A 17,624-nucleotide genomic window follows, 5' to 3' on the forward strand; every position below is an offset into this window, starting at 1 on the left:
TATGTTTTGAGTTACTGACAGTCATCAGTGTGTATGTTTTGAGCTACTGACAGTCATCAGTGTGTATGTTTTGAGCTACTGACAGTCATCAGTGTGTATGTTTTGAGCTACTGACAGTCATCAGTGACTGCTGTCATCTCTAACAGATCTCTCTTGTGAAATAGATTTGATGTCAGTGAGACTAAACTGTATATTTAAATGTTAAATTAAATAAAAACTCTGTAATCATGGTACAATGTTACAGAATGTCATTACCTAACACACTGTGTCAATCTAAAACCATCCAAACTGAATGAAACCTGCAGAAACATTTTGAGATTGGGAGAAATCTAATTCTGTAAACAACGTGCACAATGCACACATCTCCTGCTGCACTGCTTAGGGGTGGGGCTCTCTGTGAGCTTAATGCAGGATGCTGGTACAAGGGTGTGGAGTCAGAATCCTGCTGTCCCAGAATGCCGCAGTGGGATTGAGGTATGGTCACCGCCCAAATGCTCTCTCCTCTCTGTTTATAACGGAGTAGGATGAAGTTGCCCATAGAGGCTGATTTTGGGTCAGTGTAGCATGTCCCCCACTGATGGTTAAAAGCCCAGTGCAGTCAAACGGGTGATTTTCCAGTGTTTTATGTATTTCCACACTGAGGTTGGAATAATACTGTGAAATTGTATAAGTGATGATAATGCCATTTTAGTTTTGGAGCTGTTTGAAAAGACTACCTGAAATTTCGCCATGCAGTAAATTGGTTAATAGACCAATAAGAAAGAGGCTTCCTAACATCTGCCAATAACAGCTGAATTAACATTTTCCCCTGCCCACTCAGACCACTCTGACAGTCCTAGCAAAGTTCTTGCTTGAGAAATTGTCCTTTATTAAGAAGTTATTTTAGTTTAAACCGTTTTAATTGAAAACAATCATGTAAGGTACTTAATATCAAATCATTTCTGGATAACATTTGAGATAAAAACAGCTGCATTGGGCCTTTAAGGACAGTGCTTGCATTGGCAATGAGGCATCTTGCAGCGTGAACAAAATGCATCTAGGTGTATTCATATCAGCAAGTGCTGACACAAGGCCCTGGGGTCTGAGCCGTAACAAGGGAGGGGCAGGCAACTAGGCTGAAGTGTTATTCCCATAGTCTCTAATTGCATAGGTAGTTGTGTTACACCTGTGATGTCAGAAAGAGGGGACGGTTAGAGCAGGAAACTAAGGGTTCCATAGGGACATGGGGTCAGCTGCTTTTTTCTCCCATTTCAGTGTTTCATTTTAGTTAATTAATTAGCCGTTACCTTTGTACTCAACTGCCTCGCCTGGTTTCTGGGAGTGTTAAGTGGTTGCGAACCAACCAATCAGCCACTACATTTATTCCTCATAAAACCACTGCTGAATGAGATTGCGCTTTTCACAAAAGTGTGGTAACGGGTGTTTGAACTAAACAGTAAAACTGGTTTAAAGTAATTTGCTTTTTTGGAACTATTGTGTGTACTAAGTGTGAAGATGCTGGCGGTGCACTTGTTAACACTACGGTAGATGCTGGCGGTGCACTCGGCGACACTACGGTAGATGCTGGCGGTGCACTCGTCGACACTGCGGTAGTTTGGAGTCATTTCCTCCAGTGTCTTGGAGTTCCCATTGGGGCTTGTTACAGGAGTCCTCTTCCCTCCTGGTTACCTCATGTGAGCATGAGGGGGGGATGGGTGTATTGTTTTAAAGAGTCTCCCAAGGCAGAGCCAAATATGTGCAATGGTGCGCTGCCTACTCACCTTCAGATGTGGGGAGTTGACGTGGGTGTTTGGGTGAGAGTGTTGGGCCTCTGGTACCACCATACAGCCAACTGTAGGCTAATGTTGGGCCTCTGGTACCACCATACAGTCAACTGTAGGTTAATGTTGGGCCTCTGGTACCACCATACAGCCAACTGTAGGCTAATGTTGGGCCTCTGGCACCACCATACAGTCAACTGTAGGCTAATGTTGGGCCTCTGGCACCACCATACAGTCAACTGTAGGCTAATGTTGGGCCTCTGGTACCACCATACAGTCAACTGTAGGCTAATGTTGGGCCTCTGGCACCACCATACAGTCAACTGTAGGCTAATGTTGGGCCTCTGGCACCACCATACAGCCAACTGTAGGCTAATGTTGGGCCTCTGGCACCACCATACAGCCAACTGTAGGCTAATGTTGGGCCTCTGGCACCACCATACAGTCAACTGTAGGCTAATGTTGGGCCTCTGGCACCACCATACAGCCAACTGTAGGCTAATGTCGGGCCTCTGGCACCACCATACAGTCAACTGTAGGCTAATGTTGGGCCTCTGGCACCACCATACAGCCAACTGTAGGCTAATGTTGGGCCTCTGGCACCACCATACAGTCAACTGTAGGCTAATGTTGGGCCTCTGGCACCACCATACAGCCAACTGTAGGCTAATGTTGGGCCTCTGGCACCACCATACAGTCAACTGTAGGCTAATGTTGGGCCTCTGGCACCACCATACAGCCAACTGTAGGCTAATGTTGGGCCTCTGGCACCACCATACAGTCAACTGTAGGCTAATGTTGGGCCTCTGGTACCACCATACAGTCAACTGTAGGCTAATGTTGGGCCTCTGGCACCACCATACAGTCAACTGTAGGCTAATGTTGGGCCTCTGGTACCACCATACAGTCAACTGTAGGCTAATGTTGGGCCTCTGGCACCACCACACAGTCAGGGTTGGGGCTTGGGTTGTTGTCCCCTCTCCCTATAATTGTCAATGTCCACCAGTCTGTCAACGTTGTTTGGATGCGTAGGGTGGACAAATAGCCACGCGTCGCCTCCTTTCCATCTCTAAGGTGTGTGTGATTGTGTTGCAGTGAGGCTGCGGCCCATGCAGTGGCGACGCTGGCTGAGGCCACCCTACAGGGAGGAGGTCAAATCGTTCTGGCCGGGGAAACGGCGGCTGCTGTAGGAGCACTGACTGGAGTGCAAGATGGCAGCGGTACGTACCACACAACCCCTCAACAACTATTGTCAGGTAATATACTCACCTGTATAAATCAATGTGAAATAGACCACTGACACTCCTCATATCATTCAAACACACCCCTAACGTTACAACGCACCCCTAACGTTACAACGCACCCCTAACGTTACAACGCACCCCTAACGTTACAACGCACCCCTAACGTTACAACGCACCCCTAACGTTACAACGCACCCCGAACGTTACAACGCACCCCGAACGTTACAACGCACCCCTAACGTTACAACGCACCCCTAACTTTACAACGCACCCCTAACGTTACAACGCACCCCTAACGTTACAACACACCCCTAACATAAAATAATAATCATGCCTTTTGTGAACTAACACTGGCACCCCCCCTTTCTAGCTCTGACTTTGCTGATAGCTACTTAATTGATGGAGAATGTACTTACTGTGATATGTGGTTGTCTCACCTAGCTATCTGAAGATAAATGCAACAGTAAGTTGCACTGGATAAGAGTGTCTGCTAAATTGCTTAAATGTCAATTCAAACAACAGCCCTAACATTGAACCGATGCAGCCCTAACATTGAACCGATGCAGCCCTAACATTGAGCCCACGCAGCCCTAACATTGAGCCCACGCAGCCCTAACATTGAGCCCACGCAGCCCTAACATTGAACCCACGCAGCCCTAACATTGAACCCACGCAGCCCTAACATTGAACCCACGCAGCCCTAACATTGAACCCACGCAGCCCTAACATTGAACCCACGCAGCCCTAGCGTTTGAGCCCACGCAGCCCTAGCGTTTGAACCCACGCAGCCCTAACGTTTGAACCCACGCAGCCCTAGCGTTTGAGCCCACGCAGCCCTGGCGTTTGAGCCCACGCAGCCCTAGCGTTTGATCCCACGCAGCCCTGGCGTTTGAACCCACGCAGCCCTGGCGTTTGAGCCCACGCAGCCCTGGCGTTTGAACCCACGCAGCCCTGGCGTTTGAGCGCACGCAGCCCTAGCGTTTGAGCCCACGCAGCCCTAGCATTTGAGCCCACACAGCCCTAGCGTTTGAGCCCACGCAGCCCTAGCGTTTGAACCCACGCAGCCCTAGCGTTTGAACCTACGCAGCCTTAGCGTTTGAGCCCACGCAGCCCTAGCGTTTGAGCCCACGCAGCCCTAGCGTTTGAGCCCACGCAGCCCTAGCGTTTGAGCCCACGCAGCCCTAGCGTTTGAACCTACGCAGCCCTAGCGTTTGAGCCCACGCAGCCCTAGCGTTTGAGCCCACGCAGCCCTAGCGTTTGAACCCACGCGTTGTTTCATATACGCCATGCATACAAAACGACTACATCACTCAGTTGAACATAATCCTCCCATATCATGATGACCTGTCTGGAGTGTCAGCTACAGGTGAAACAGCACATACAAACACACACCTGTCCCCCTGCTCTCGCTAGGATAACCCAGGTTCCCCAGTTGTGCTGTTTGTGTGTGTGGCTCGTACTCAAAACAAGAAAATAAGTATTTCAAATAGTTAAATAGGCATATGTATTTAAACCCAGGTCTGGACAGTATGTGAGGGAATAGGACAGGAGCTGCCAGTGAGCTTCTCTATTCTAGTCCACTCTGTGTTGATGCCACAGATGGTGGGCGTGGGCACGAGAGACCCATATGAGTATGTCTCTACAACTCTGCAGCAGACCGTTCATACTGTAGATGCACATTTACAATACATACTGATTAGTTATTTAAATTATTTCAGTTCGTATGATACCAGCTCTCATCAGCTGATGGTTACATCATGATCTCAGCAGCAGCTTTTATCCACGTAACATTCCACCTCCATCATTCCAGAAACTCCATCCCTCAACCCAACTCCCATCCTTCAGGCCGTCCCTCTCTGCCTTCAGGGCTAGTTTCCTGTCTCTTCACGTCACTCCCCTGTCCTACAGTTGGTGACAATCCCTACCCCCTTCCCCCCAGGCACGGGGGCGTTGTCATCTCCCTGAAGTGCTCTTGCTAAAGAGGCTTTGATCCACTCCATTATCAGTCTATAGTCTAATCACTGGGCCAGCTGTCATCGCCCTGGGACCGGACAGCAACCGGCCTCATGGTGTCACACACACTGTCCCCTCCTCTACCACTGCCCACAGGCTGCATTAGGAAGAAGGCCACTAGCAAAGGCGTGTCTTTAAACACCCAAAGCTGATTAGCAAGCATTACAACTACATTTAAAGAAATGGACATCGGGAAGCCTTCTTTCCCCCCCACAATGTGCCTGCCCATCATTTTACAGTCGCTGCATTGCATTGCAATGAGAATCTAATGCTTTTCTCTGTGAAGTTAACTAAGTGAAGTTAAAGCTGTCCCTATTGGATGTGGTATGTTTCACAGGAGTGACCGACAGTATGACACACGAAAAACATGTTCCGATTTGGACATGCATCATACTGTCATTTGCAAAATGGCTACCCTTTTTAAGATGCCCATCTGTTGGGTCGTCACTAGTTAACACAGCCACAACGTCGTAATTATGGCTAAACCCACCCCTTTCTGCAATGTATCCTCATCAAATCTGATTTTAAACCTAACTTTAAGACCAAAAACACCATTTAGACTTTGTGGCTGTGTTATCTAGTGAAACCCCATCTGTTGTGGCTTTTTGTGAGCCATCAAAAACTCTGTTTGGTGAATGGACAGGGAGGGAGGCAGCAGAACCCAGGAGACTGGAAAAGGAAAAGGCATTGTGGGATAGCTGGAGCCCCTTCCGTGCCCCATCATTCTACAAGTGGGTTATTTTAGCCAGTTGATAGAAGCCACAGCGCTAAACCTCCCTCCCTTGTAGCTTCTGCTGTTAGGGTGCATCCCAAATGGCACCCTATCCCCTATATATTTCACTACTTTTGTCCAAAGCGGTCACAAGTAGTTCACTGTATAGGGAATAGAATGCCATTTGGAACACATCCTTAGTCTGTTAGCTAGCAGCAGGCCCCACTCAGCTAACAACCAGCCCCTTCACCTGTTGGCCCAGTACTGCTCCTCTCCTGAGCCTGTTGACCTTTACCTAATCACCGTAATGGAGGAGTGGAGGGGCCACTGTTTGAAGTGCTGCCTGATTGGCTAGCTTTGTACCTAGCACACATACACACTCGCACACACTCGTCGACCATGGCCCTCAATGTCACAGTAAGTGAAGTGTGAGCGGCTTGGCCTGGTACTTGACTCAGTAAGCACCGGGCTCTCTCTGAATGCCAGGCTACCTGCCGCATATTGACAACATGTAAACTATATTAGTCTCCAAATGTTTATTGAAAACAATTACATTTGCACAATGAGCGCTTGTCTCTCAAATACAGTGTTACAGTTGTTGGTCAGCTAGCTAGCTAATTGTGCCATATTAGCATTGACTTGAAATCAGTCAAGACATGGTAAACTTACTATGCCAGACTGCCCCCACCACCGTATTGTATTGCCCTGCTACTATACAATCATCACAGCCAGTCAATCAACACAACTTGATTCTGTCATGTAGCTGGACCGAGGGGGCTTATTAGACTACTACAGAGGGGGACCTGTGGCCTCATTTAGAGAGAGCATCATACGAGTCGACCAAATGGATTTACTTGGCATTACATTTAGTGATTTTGTAAATGAAACATAATTGAGACTTTATTAATGTGTCTAGACAGACATTGTTTAAATTGAGTTTCTAACGTTACATTTTAACACTAAAATGTGGTGTTTAAACACATGTTATGGAGGAGGGGTCTGGACCTGGTGGATAAGGTAAAGAGGTGTGGGTTATCATATTGTTGATCACATTTATGCATCATTTTCAAAATGCCCGCATTAGTTATCATTATGCCAGTGTGTCACTAAAATGTGGAATGACCACGAGCATCCGCCCGCCACCATACCCAGCTATGACCTCCTTCCCCTAGCCTGTGACACTGTGACAGCTTGTGGGGCTGGGCAGAGACCCACGTGACTGCAGTAGTAATCCCCAGGCAGAGTCTTTCACACACACACTCACACACAGCTGGGCAGGGAGGAGAGGCAGTCAGGCTCAATTGGACCATTGTTCTGCAATGCAGCCTCTAAAATGGCTGCCTAACGCGGTTTGACTCTAGCATGGCTCTCTCTCAGGCCCTAACCCCACCTTAAAGACCCTCATGGACCAAGGCACAATACAGCAGAACTAAAATGGCCATTTATCCATTTCATCAGTCCCTTTGTCAATACTGCATTGTATGTGTGGCCAAAATATAGAATTGCATAGAAAAATGGATTGTCCTCTCATTCTGGGAAATGAATATTTCACTTCAAGAATTACATTTATAACATCAGACAAGAAAATATGGAATATAAATGTTTATTAGGATCCCCATTAGCTGACGCCATGATGTCAGCTGGTCTTCCTGGGGTCTGACACATAACTAAAAATAAATGTTCAAACAATTACAATTAACGACATTAAACATTGTAGAGGTCCTTGGCTGGCATGGTTACTACACGTGGTCTGCGGTTGTGAGGCTGGTTGAGCGTACTGCATTGAACGACCTCTCTTTCATATCGTCTGAGATCCCTAAAGATTGAAAAGCTGCCGCGGTCATCCCCCTCTTCAAAGGGGGAGACACTCTAGACCCAAACTGCTACAGACCTATATCTATCCTACCCTGCCTTTCTAAGGTCTTCGAAAGCAAAGTTAACAAACAGATCACCGACCACTTCGAATCCCACCGTACCTTCTCCGCTATGCAATCTGGTTTCCGAGCTGGTCATGGGTGCACCTCAGCCACGCTCAAGGTCCTAAACAATATCATAACCGCCATCGATAAAAGACAATACTGTGCAGCCGTCTTAATCGACCTGGCCAAGGCTTTCGACTCTGTCAATCACCACATTCTTATCGGCAGACTCAACAGCCTTGGTTTCTCAAATGCCTGCCTCGCCTGGTTCACCAACTACTTCTCAGAGTTCAGTGTGTCAAATTGGAGGGCCTGGCAGTCTCTATGGGGGTTCCACAGGGTTTAGTTCTCGAGCAGACTCTTTTCTCAGTATACATCAATGATGTCGCTCTTCCTGCTAGAGATTCTGATCCAACTGTACCCAGACGACACCATTCTGTATACTTCTGGCCCTTCTTTGGACACTGTGTTAACAAACCTCCAGACGAGCTTCAATGCCATACAACACTCCTTCCATGGCCTCCAACTGCTCTTAAATGCAAGTAAAACTAAATGCATGCTCTTCAACCGTTCGCTGCCCGCACCTGCCCGCCTGTCCAGCATCACTACTCTGGACGGCTCTGACTTACAATACATGGACAACTACAAATACCTGGGCGTCCTGTTAGAATGTAAACTCTCCTTCCAGACTCATATTAAACATCTCCAATCCAAAATTAAATCTAGAATCGGCTTCCTATTTCGCAACAAAGTATCCTTCACTCATGCTGCCAAACATACCCTCGTAAAACTGACTATCCTACCGATCCTTGACTTCGGCGATGTTATTTACAAAATGGCCTCCAACACTCTACTCAGCAAACTGGATGCAGTCAATCACAGTGCCATCTGTTTTGTCACCAAAGCCCCACATACTACCCACCACTGTGACCTGTATGCTCTCGTTGGCTGGCCATCGCTTCATATTCGTCACCAAACCCACGCCTTATCTCAGCTCACTGGCCACCATAGCAGCACCCACCTGTAGCACGCGCTCCAACAGGTATATTTCACTGGTCATCCCCAAAGCCAACTCCTACTTTGGCCGCCTTTCCTTACAATTCTCTGCAGCCAATGACTGGAACGAATTGCAAAAATCGCTAACGCTGGAGTTTTCTATCTCCCTCACTAACTTTAAGCATCAGCTGTCAGAGCAGCTTACCGATCACTGCACCTGTACATAGCCCATCTGTAAATAGCCCACCCAACTACCTCATATTTATTTTTTTGGTCCTTTTGGTCACCCCGGTATCTCCACTTGCACATTCATATTCTGCACATCCTCCCTAATCTTACTACATTTGCACACACTGTATATAGACTTTTCTATAGTGTTAATGACTGTACTTTTGTTTATTCCATGTGTAACTCTGTGTTGTTGTTTTTGTCGCACTGCTTTGCTTTATCTTGGCCAGGTCTCAGTTGTAAATGAGAACTTGTTCTCAACTGGCCTACCTGGTTAATAAATGGAATAAAAAGACATTTAGGTCGATGGAGAACAGAAGTGCTACTTTTTACTATTTAAACGTGTCTAAGCCTGTATCCCCCCGTCTGTCTCGCTCCAGGCCTGGTGCAGATCCCAGTCAGCATGTACCAGACGGTGGTTACCAGCCTAGCCCAGGGGAACCGGCCAGTACAAGTGGCCATGGCGCCCGTGGCCACACGCATCGACAACACGGTCACACTGGACGGCCAGGCAGTAGAGGTAGTGACTCTGGAGCAGTGACACTGAATCCTCCCTTGGCAGGTGTGTTCCACTGGAACAAAGTCCCAAAATGGCCGCCGCCGGGAGCTGAGGGAGGGATAGTCCGTTTTCACCATAGAGATAGATAGAGGGCTCATCTTTGTATCTGTGCCATTATAGCGTCTATGACAGCATGGGCAGTGCCATTGAGGCCATCTCCATTTTGAATTACTCCATTTTCCTCTTCACAATTGACTGATCCCTCCTGATAACCCGGTTTGACATTACTCCGTCAGTGGAGGATCAGCCAATGAAGTTGGAAGTCCCCCAACAGTTGACTGCATTAAAATGGTGGAAGCCCTAAATGGCGCTGCCCATGCTAATACAGCCTTTTGGCCAGTAGAGGCCTCTATCATTCTCTATGGTTTCCACATGCTGCGCTCTGTACAATGTAAAAAAATATATTTTTTATGTACATCTGCAGGGGAATAAAAAGTGACGGATTTATCAATGCATTGTTTACTATGTGTGTGTATATAGTAGGAGATGTTTTTTGTTTGAATGTCCATTTTTAGCTTTGATGTTGAGCATTGTGTGACATGGGTTAGAGAGTATTTAGTATTTATTTCTGCACACCTTAACATTTACTTAAAGAATAACCAAAAAGCCAAGGAGGACGCCACCACCACCACCAATTCACCTTTCATTCTGAACCTATATCACAGTCCCATTAATGATGTTTTGGTACGATGTGTGTGAGTGTTATTCCATGTTTGTTATAGAATGCGGTTACCAAATCACAATCACTCTCTGCTCTGTTGTCATGGACTTCATATGCAATCAGGTTGTGCTGAAACCCTGGAACCTTTCCACTAATTCCACCCCCTGCTATATTAGTCAATGTTCCTCTTGTACCCTGGATGTCTACGAAGCATCCCAATTATCAACTGTCCACTGTAAGACACTTCACTGCCTAGAATGATTCCAATGAAACATTACTTCTGAAATATGTTACCTGTTGTTGTGTGGTTTATTGTACTGTAGTCCACTCCACACACATACTGGGATTTGTGAAGACTCAGGATTTATTAGTAAGGTATTTTTTTGTGCTGGATATTTGACGACCTGGCTAGGCAGCCATTTTGACTCCAGAGAATATCACAATTGGTGTCTCTAATGCATGAGTAGCTGTCCCTTTGAGTGTTTTTTTTTATTTTAAACAAAGACGCTCCTTTTGATGTCAGTGGTAGGAACGTATTCTAAATAATTTTATAAATTGAGGGGGACTGTACTGTATACTACAGAGCATTCGATGACTTTTGTATTTGTACAGAATACGTGTGCATTTGTCTGGTTTGATATGACGGTATGAATAAATTCAGCTCATTACAGAGAATCCTCTCCGTAGAATTAATGATTTAGGAAATACATGAGGTGACTGAATTACACCAAGCATGCAGTCCATGTGATCGCCCAATAAAGTGACTACTGTTCACCGGTCACACTAGCCAGTGTCATCATTGAACTCTGAAGGTGAAATACTTCCTTTCCAAAACCCTACTATTATTCTTCACATCATACACTATATTGGTTGTTGTGGGACTTGTTGGTCCATGCCCCTCTTTTTCTACATGGTTTACCGATTGGTTGGTTTACCGACCTCTATACACTCCACTGTCATCCCCCTACCCGCCACACACACTCAGAGCCTGTCGTGACGGACGGTCAGGGTCCTGGTTACATCATAAGCTGTATTGCACTGTGCAGCCCTCCCCGTGGTTAAAGCCTGGGATTTGCTAGCTGGGTCCTTCTGTTGCGGAGTGGGAGAGAGAGACGTTGGTTCGGGCCCTAATCCGTCAGGCGTCAACGCACATCCCATTCTGCCTCCCAGATTACAGCAGAGGAAGCAGGTTACAACCTCATGGATGGAAAGATACACCATGTCCTGTTTCCTGCTTTGCTGTCTTCTCTGTATTGAAGCGCTTGTTTATGAGACATTTTAAGGAGATAATTTTGAGAGGATGTCTAAATGGTGTTTGTGTTAATGTGGGTGGGTGATGTTGTGGGTTAGAGGGCAGCTGGCCACTGGGATGATAGGAGCGTGACACGTGTGCATCACCCTGTAGCACCAGATTAAAAAAGCCTCAGAATGCTTTCTGAGAAACAGGCCTTGCCCTCTCTCTCGAAAATATCCACCTATACAGGGAATTTAAAGCCACATTCGTTCTTACCTCGTCTCTCATGACATACTGCTACATAAATGAATGGACTCTAATGGAGTAGCTGGCCAGTGGCAGACACCAGATTTGGTTCTGCGTGTGGAGATTGATTCTTACCATGCCTGTTTGTTGTTTTGTCCATCCAAACATATTCTTGGGATTTATAGAATGAAGTATCCACTACAAAATAGGAATTAACAAAGTAGCAGGAAGTAACCACTAAGTGCACATAGTAACTCAACATGAGCAGCAGTGTACGCGCCCTGACATACACCTAACACCTCTCAGCACCCTGCGTCCCAAACAGCACCTTATTCCCTATAGTGGATGTTCCCTGGTCAAAAGTGATGCACTATAATAGGGAGCCATTTAGGACGCAGCCTTCATGTTAACTGTTTCATGTCCAGGGTCTGATGAAGGCAGGCTCACTGATGAAAGGTTCTGTGGTAAGCCGGTCAATCAGTGAGGTGGGTGCTGGTGATGTAATCAGCTAATGGTGGCAGCAGATGGATCCATGCGGATGCCTGTCGGGGGGCTCGGTGATGCGGTGAGGTGTGTGACCTGACCTGTAAAGGCTGAAGAGAAGGGGGCATCTGTGGTGACAAATCACCTGTCCACCAATCCTGACTGCTCTACATGCCCCCGGAAACCAAGGTCTTTTTCAAAAGGACACACCGTAATAAAGTGATTTGCAACGGAAAGCAAAAACGTGCATTTCTTATTGGATTCAGATAGTACCTCCCTGTTTACCTCTGTTTCTGACCGTTTTTTTGCCTTTTCGTGACAACTGAACACGACCCAGTTATGTTTCAGCACTAAGCTACTCTGTCCAAGGGAATACCACTCAGGACAATACACTGCAGTCAAGCCTTGTAATATCAATAGCATATCATTTTATTACATATGACATCATTGGCTGTGTGTGCTGGTACTCAGTTGTACACAGTACCTACACAGTACCTACACACACAGTAGTAGTAGTAGGAGGCGTATTGATATTGATTCTCTCTGGCTGAGCCAGCTCCATTCTTGTTGCCTGGAGTCGTGCAGACTCTGGGGCAGGCCTTTAATCTCCACTAATCGTTTCTTAATACTCCAGCACAGGGGATAATCTCCACTCCCTCCCCTCGTCCCAGCACCAGCCTTAGGAGATGAGGGGGTGGGGCTGATAGGGCAGGGGGAAGAAGGGGTCGGCTGATAGGAGATGGGGGAGAGGGGGTGGGGCTGATAGGAGATGAGGGGGTGGGGCTGATAGGGTAGGGGGAGAGTGGTGGGGCTGATAGGAGAGGGGGTGAGGCTGATAGAAGATGTGGGAGAGGGGGTGGGGCTGATAGGGGATGGGGGAGAGGGGGTGGGGCTGAGGGGAGAGGGGGTGAGGCTGATAGGAGATGGGGAGAGGAGGTGGGGCTGATAGGAGATGGGGAGAGGGGGTGGGGCTGATAGGAGATGGGGGAGAGGGGGTGGGGCTGAGGGGAGAGGGGGTGAGGCTGATAGGAGATGGGGAGAGGGGGTGGGGTTGATAGGAGAGGGGGTGGGGCTGATAGGAGATGGGGAGGGGGGGTGGGGCTGATAGAAGATGTGGGAGAGTGGGTGGGGCTGATAGGGGATGGGGGAGAGGGGGTGGGGCTGATAGGAGATGGGAGAGATGGGGTGGGGCTGATATGAGATGGGGAGAGGGGAAGGGGCTGATAGGAGATGGGGTGGGGCTGATAGGAGATGGGGGAGAGGGGGTGGGGCTGATAGGAGATGGGAGAGGGGGTGGGGCTGATAGGAGATGGGGGAGAGGGGGTAGGGCTGATAGAATGTGGGAGAGAGTGGGTGGAGATAGGGGGAGACGGGGAGGGGCTGAACAAGACTCCACTGTCCACACTTCTACACACACACAATGTGTTGGATGAACCAGGGAATAATTCTGAATTATAGCAACATTTACTATCAGTATGCTAAGTGCTCTACTCTGTCACATAGTGGGTTATAACTATGATAGTTAGCATATGCTCTACCTGTTTCATCATAGATTAGACTAAATATTTCAATGGAAAGGCATATTTTGCTTAACGTACAGCTGTATAAACTTTGAATTGGGTTGAATTAATTGCACCAACGTGTAACACATTTCATCTATTCTCTAACCTCTCCTTAAGATCACCCAAAGATATTGACAGCCAATCAGCATGTGCTGATGCTGCATCCTCTAGTCTCCCTTCACGCCCCAATAATGGCCTCCACACCTTCCCCAGCAACACTACTAACTCACACCACCTCTGTTACCCTCCCTCCGGCCCAGACACTGGCGTAAGAACGATGGGTCCTAATCTCATTTCACTAATGCCCCTGGGTGCATTAGAGGAGTACAGGCACGGCTGTCTCTGCCCTCAGCCCAACTCTCCCAATCTAACCCTGAGCACCACTCATCACGCCTCTGAGGGAGAGAGAGAGACAGAGAGCAACAGAGCGAGAGAGACAGAGAGAGAGACAGAGAGAGAGACGGAGATTGAGAAGGGCCGGGGTGGGGGGCTGGTGGTAGAGAGAGACACAGAGAGAGAGAGAAAGAGAGAGAGAGAGAAAGAGAGAGAGACAGAGACAGAGTGAGAGAGAGAAAGAGATACAGAGAGAGAGAAAGAGAGAAAGAGAGAGAGAGAGAGAGAGAAAGGGGGCTGAAAAATGTGGTGTAACCTGAGAGGTGCAGCCCATCTGGAGAAGGCCCCTGCATTGACGATGGCTTTCCCACAATGCACTATACTACACCAGAGAAAATCGTTACAGGAGTCTGAGACAATGGGCTAGTCTTTTGAATAAGTTTATTATTTGCATGAGAGAGACTGTGATTTTCTATGGAGGAAAAATGTAAAAGCTAGAATGTCAACAGGTGCACTTACATTACAAAGTCAGGACTGGGTTTCACAAGTCACATAATCATCACATTATCAAGAGATAAAAATGCATTTTCCTTAATAATGAACATGTCGCCCATGCATGTTAAGTTCGGCAATATGAGACTAAAATAGAGTCAAGTGAATCTGAATCTGTTAGTCAAGCAGAAAACAGGTTACACCACTCACCAGAGATTTGTCTATCGAGGCTTACTGGCTGTCTATCGAGGCGTACTGGCTGTCTATCGAGGCTTACTGGCTGTCTATCGAGGCTTACTGGCTGTCTATCGAGGCTTACTGGCTGTCTATCGAGGCATACTGGCTGTCTATCGAGGCGTACTGGCTGTCTATCGAGGCTTACTGACTGTCTATTAAGGGCATACTGGCTGTCTATCGAGGCATACTGGCTGTCTATCGAGGCATACTGGCTGTATTGAAGCATACTGGCTGTCTATCGAGGCTTACTGGCTGTCTATCGAGGCTTACTGGCTGTCTATCGAGGCATACTGGCTGTCTATCGAGGCTTACTGGCTGTCTATCGAGGCTTACTGGCTGTATTGAAGCATACTGGCTGTCTATCGAGGCTTACTGGCTGTCTATCGAGGCTTACTGGCTGTCTATCGAGGCTTACTGGCTGTCTATCGAGACTTACTGGCTGTCTATCAAGGCTTACTGGCTGTCTATCGAGGCTTACTGACTGTCTATCGAGGCATACTGGCTATCTATCAAGGCTTACTGGCTGTCTATCGAGGCTTACTGACTGTCTATCGAGGCATACTGGCTATCTATCAAGGCTTACTGGCTGTCTATTAAGGCTTACTGGCTGTCTATCGAGGCGTACTGGCTGTCTACTAAGGCTTACTGGCTGTCTATCGAGGCTTACTGGCTGTCTATCGAGGCTTACTGGCTGTCTATCGAGGCTTACTGGCTGTCTATTAAGGCTTACTGGCTGTCTATCGAGGCATACTGGCTATCTATCAAGGCTTACTGGCTGTCTATTAAGGCTTACTGGCTGTCTATCGAGGCTTACTGACTGTCTATCGAGGCATACTGGCTATCTATCAAGGCTTACTGGCTGTCTATTAAGGCTTACTGGCTGTCAATCGAGGCTTACTGGCTGTCTATCGAGGCATACTGGCTGTCTATTAAGGCTTACTGGCTGTCTATCGAGGCTTACTGGCTGTCTATCGAGGCTTACTGGCTGTCTATCGAGGCTTACTGGCTGTCTATCGAGGCATACTGGCTGTCTATTAAGGCTTACTGGCTGTCTATCGAGGCTTACTGGCTGTCTATTAAGGGCATACTGGCTGTATTGAAGCATACTGGCTGTCTATCGAGGCTTACTGACTGTCTATTAAGGCTTACTGGCTGTCTATCGAGGCATACTGGCTGTCTATCGAGGCTTACTGGCTGTCTATTAAGGCTTACTGGCTGTCTATTAAGGCTTACTGGCTGTCTATTAAGGCTTACTGGCTGTCTATTAAGGCTTACTGGCTGTCTATTAAGGGCATACTGGCTGTCTATCGAGGCTTACTGGCTGTCTATCGAGGCATACTGGCTGTCTATTAAGGCTTACTGGCTGTCTATCGAGGCTTACTGGCTGTCTATTAAGGGCATACTGGCTGTATTGAAGCATACTGGCTGTCTATCGAGGCGTACTGGCTGTCTCTCGAGGCTTACTGGCTGTCTATTAAGGCATACTGGCTGTCTATCAAGGCATACTGGCTGTCTATCGAGGCATACTGGCTGTATTGAAGCATACTGACTGTCTATCGAGGCTTACTGGCTGTCTATTAAGGCTTACTGGCTGTCTATTAAGGCTTACTGGCTGTCTATCGAGGCTTACTGGCTGTCTATTAAGGCTTACTGGCTGTCTATTAAGGCTTACTGGCTGTCTATCGAGGCTTACTGGCTGTCTCTCGAGGCTTACTGGCTGTCTCTCGACCACAATCTTACCACTTCCCTTCTTTTAAAATTTGAATGGCTTTCAAACACAAAGCTAAAACCACCGCGGTGCAGGTCAAATGACAGCATGCTCACAGAACAGACACAGCCCCCGGCTGAATGAGTGACGATACAAATCATATAAGCCGACGCTGAAGTGTATAGCAAGGATTTATGCAAAAGCAGATGAAGGGTTTTAACCCCCCCCCCCCCCCCCCCCCAATCCCCCTGTCACCTACACTAGCAGATACCCTGACCCTGATCTACTGAGCAGAGCACTGCACTAGCTTTCTGGCTACGGGCTTCTCTAACAACCAAAGTCATTCTCTCTCTGAAAATACAGACTCCTACTCTCTCACTCTTTTCTCAAGCAGGTTGGGATGGGAAGGAAAAAGAGGTGCATTGAAAGAGATTGTAAGACGACACCACACAGTTTGCTAATTCTGTCTGGGACTCCAGAGAGGGAGGCATGGCCCCCTGTTGGCTGGCCATGGGCAGAACAGACAGGGGGCTCATTATACAGACTTGGGAACTGGACTCGCATTCTATTCAACTATGATGGAGCTATAGCCTGGCACTAGATCTGTTTCTGCTGTCTTGCCGTCTTATGGTTGTTTGGCATGACAAGGGCCATTGGGGTTGGCAAAACAGCACAAGCTGATATGGGACCAGGCTAGTAAAGCAAGGCTAAGTGCAACAGCAAGAAAACAGTACTTACTCATTCTAAACACACAGCGATATACAAATACACAGACTTCACAGTGAAATACCAGCAGGCATGACAAATAACATTCTCTATTCAAAAGCTATTTTTTACTAGCATAACTACTCAAGAAAAGTCTGGGTGCATTACATACACAGTCACGTCCAACGGAGGAGAGACCAGATCTTGTCACATTTCCTGACTGATATTCCTGTAGTTGGAACACAAACCCTCTTTTCCTCTGAGACTGTTGCCTGTATGGTTGGATCAATGGAGCTCTGAGACTGTTGTCTGTATGGTTGGTTCAATGGAGCTCTGAGACTGTTGTCTGTATGGTTGGTTCAATGGAGCTCTGAGACTGTTGTCTGTATGGTTGGTTCAATGGAGCTCTGAGACTGTTACCTGTATGGTTGGTTCAATGGAGCTCTGAGACTGTCGTCTGTCTGGTTGGTTCAATAGAGCTCTGAGACTGTTGTCTGTATGGTTGGTTCAATGGAGCTCTGAGACTGTTGTC

At 47.5% G+C, this 17,624-nt stretch overlaps 1 protein-coding gene across 6 annotated transcripts in view; it reads left to right on the forward strand.

Annotated features, from left to right (window-relative positions):
* LOC129844767 (nuclear respiratory factor 1) overlaps window positions 1-10,871 on the forward strand; it is a 28,939-nt gene extending 18,068 nt beyond the window's left edge. For 5 of the 6 annotated variants that reach the window (XM_055912862.1, XM_055912863.1, XM_055912864.1 and 2 more), the window contains 2 exons: window positions 2,856-3,016; window positions 9,253-10,871. In XM_055912862.1, coding sequence (XP_055768837.1) covers window positions 2,856-3,016; window positions 9,253-9,413 — 322 coding nt within the window. In that variant the 3' untranslated portion in view covers window positions 9,414-10,871. The remainder of the gene's footprint in view (window positions 1-2,855; window positions 3,017-9,252) is intronic. The other variant, XM_055912865.1, reaches the window with a different exon arrangement.
* Window positions 10,872-17,624: the final 6,753 nt, after the last annotated feature.

Source organism: Salvelinus fontinalis, unplaced genomic scaffold, assembly GCF_029448725.1.
Source record: "Salvelinus fontinalis isolate EN_2023a unplaced genomic scaffold, ASM2944872v1 scaffold_0225, whole genome shotgun sequence".
In the NCBI taxonomy this organism is placed as follows: domain Eukaryota; kingdom Metazoa; phylum Chordata; class Actinopteri; order Salmoniformes; family Salmonidae; genus Salvelinus; species Salvelinus fontinalis.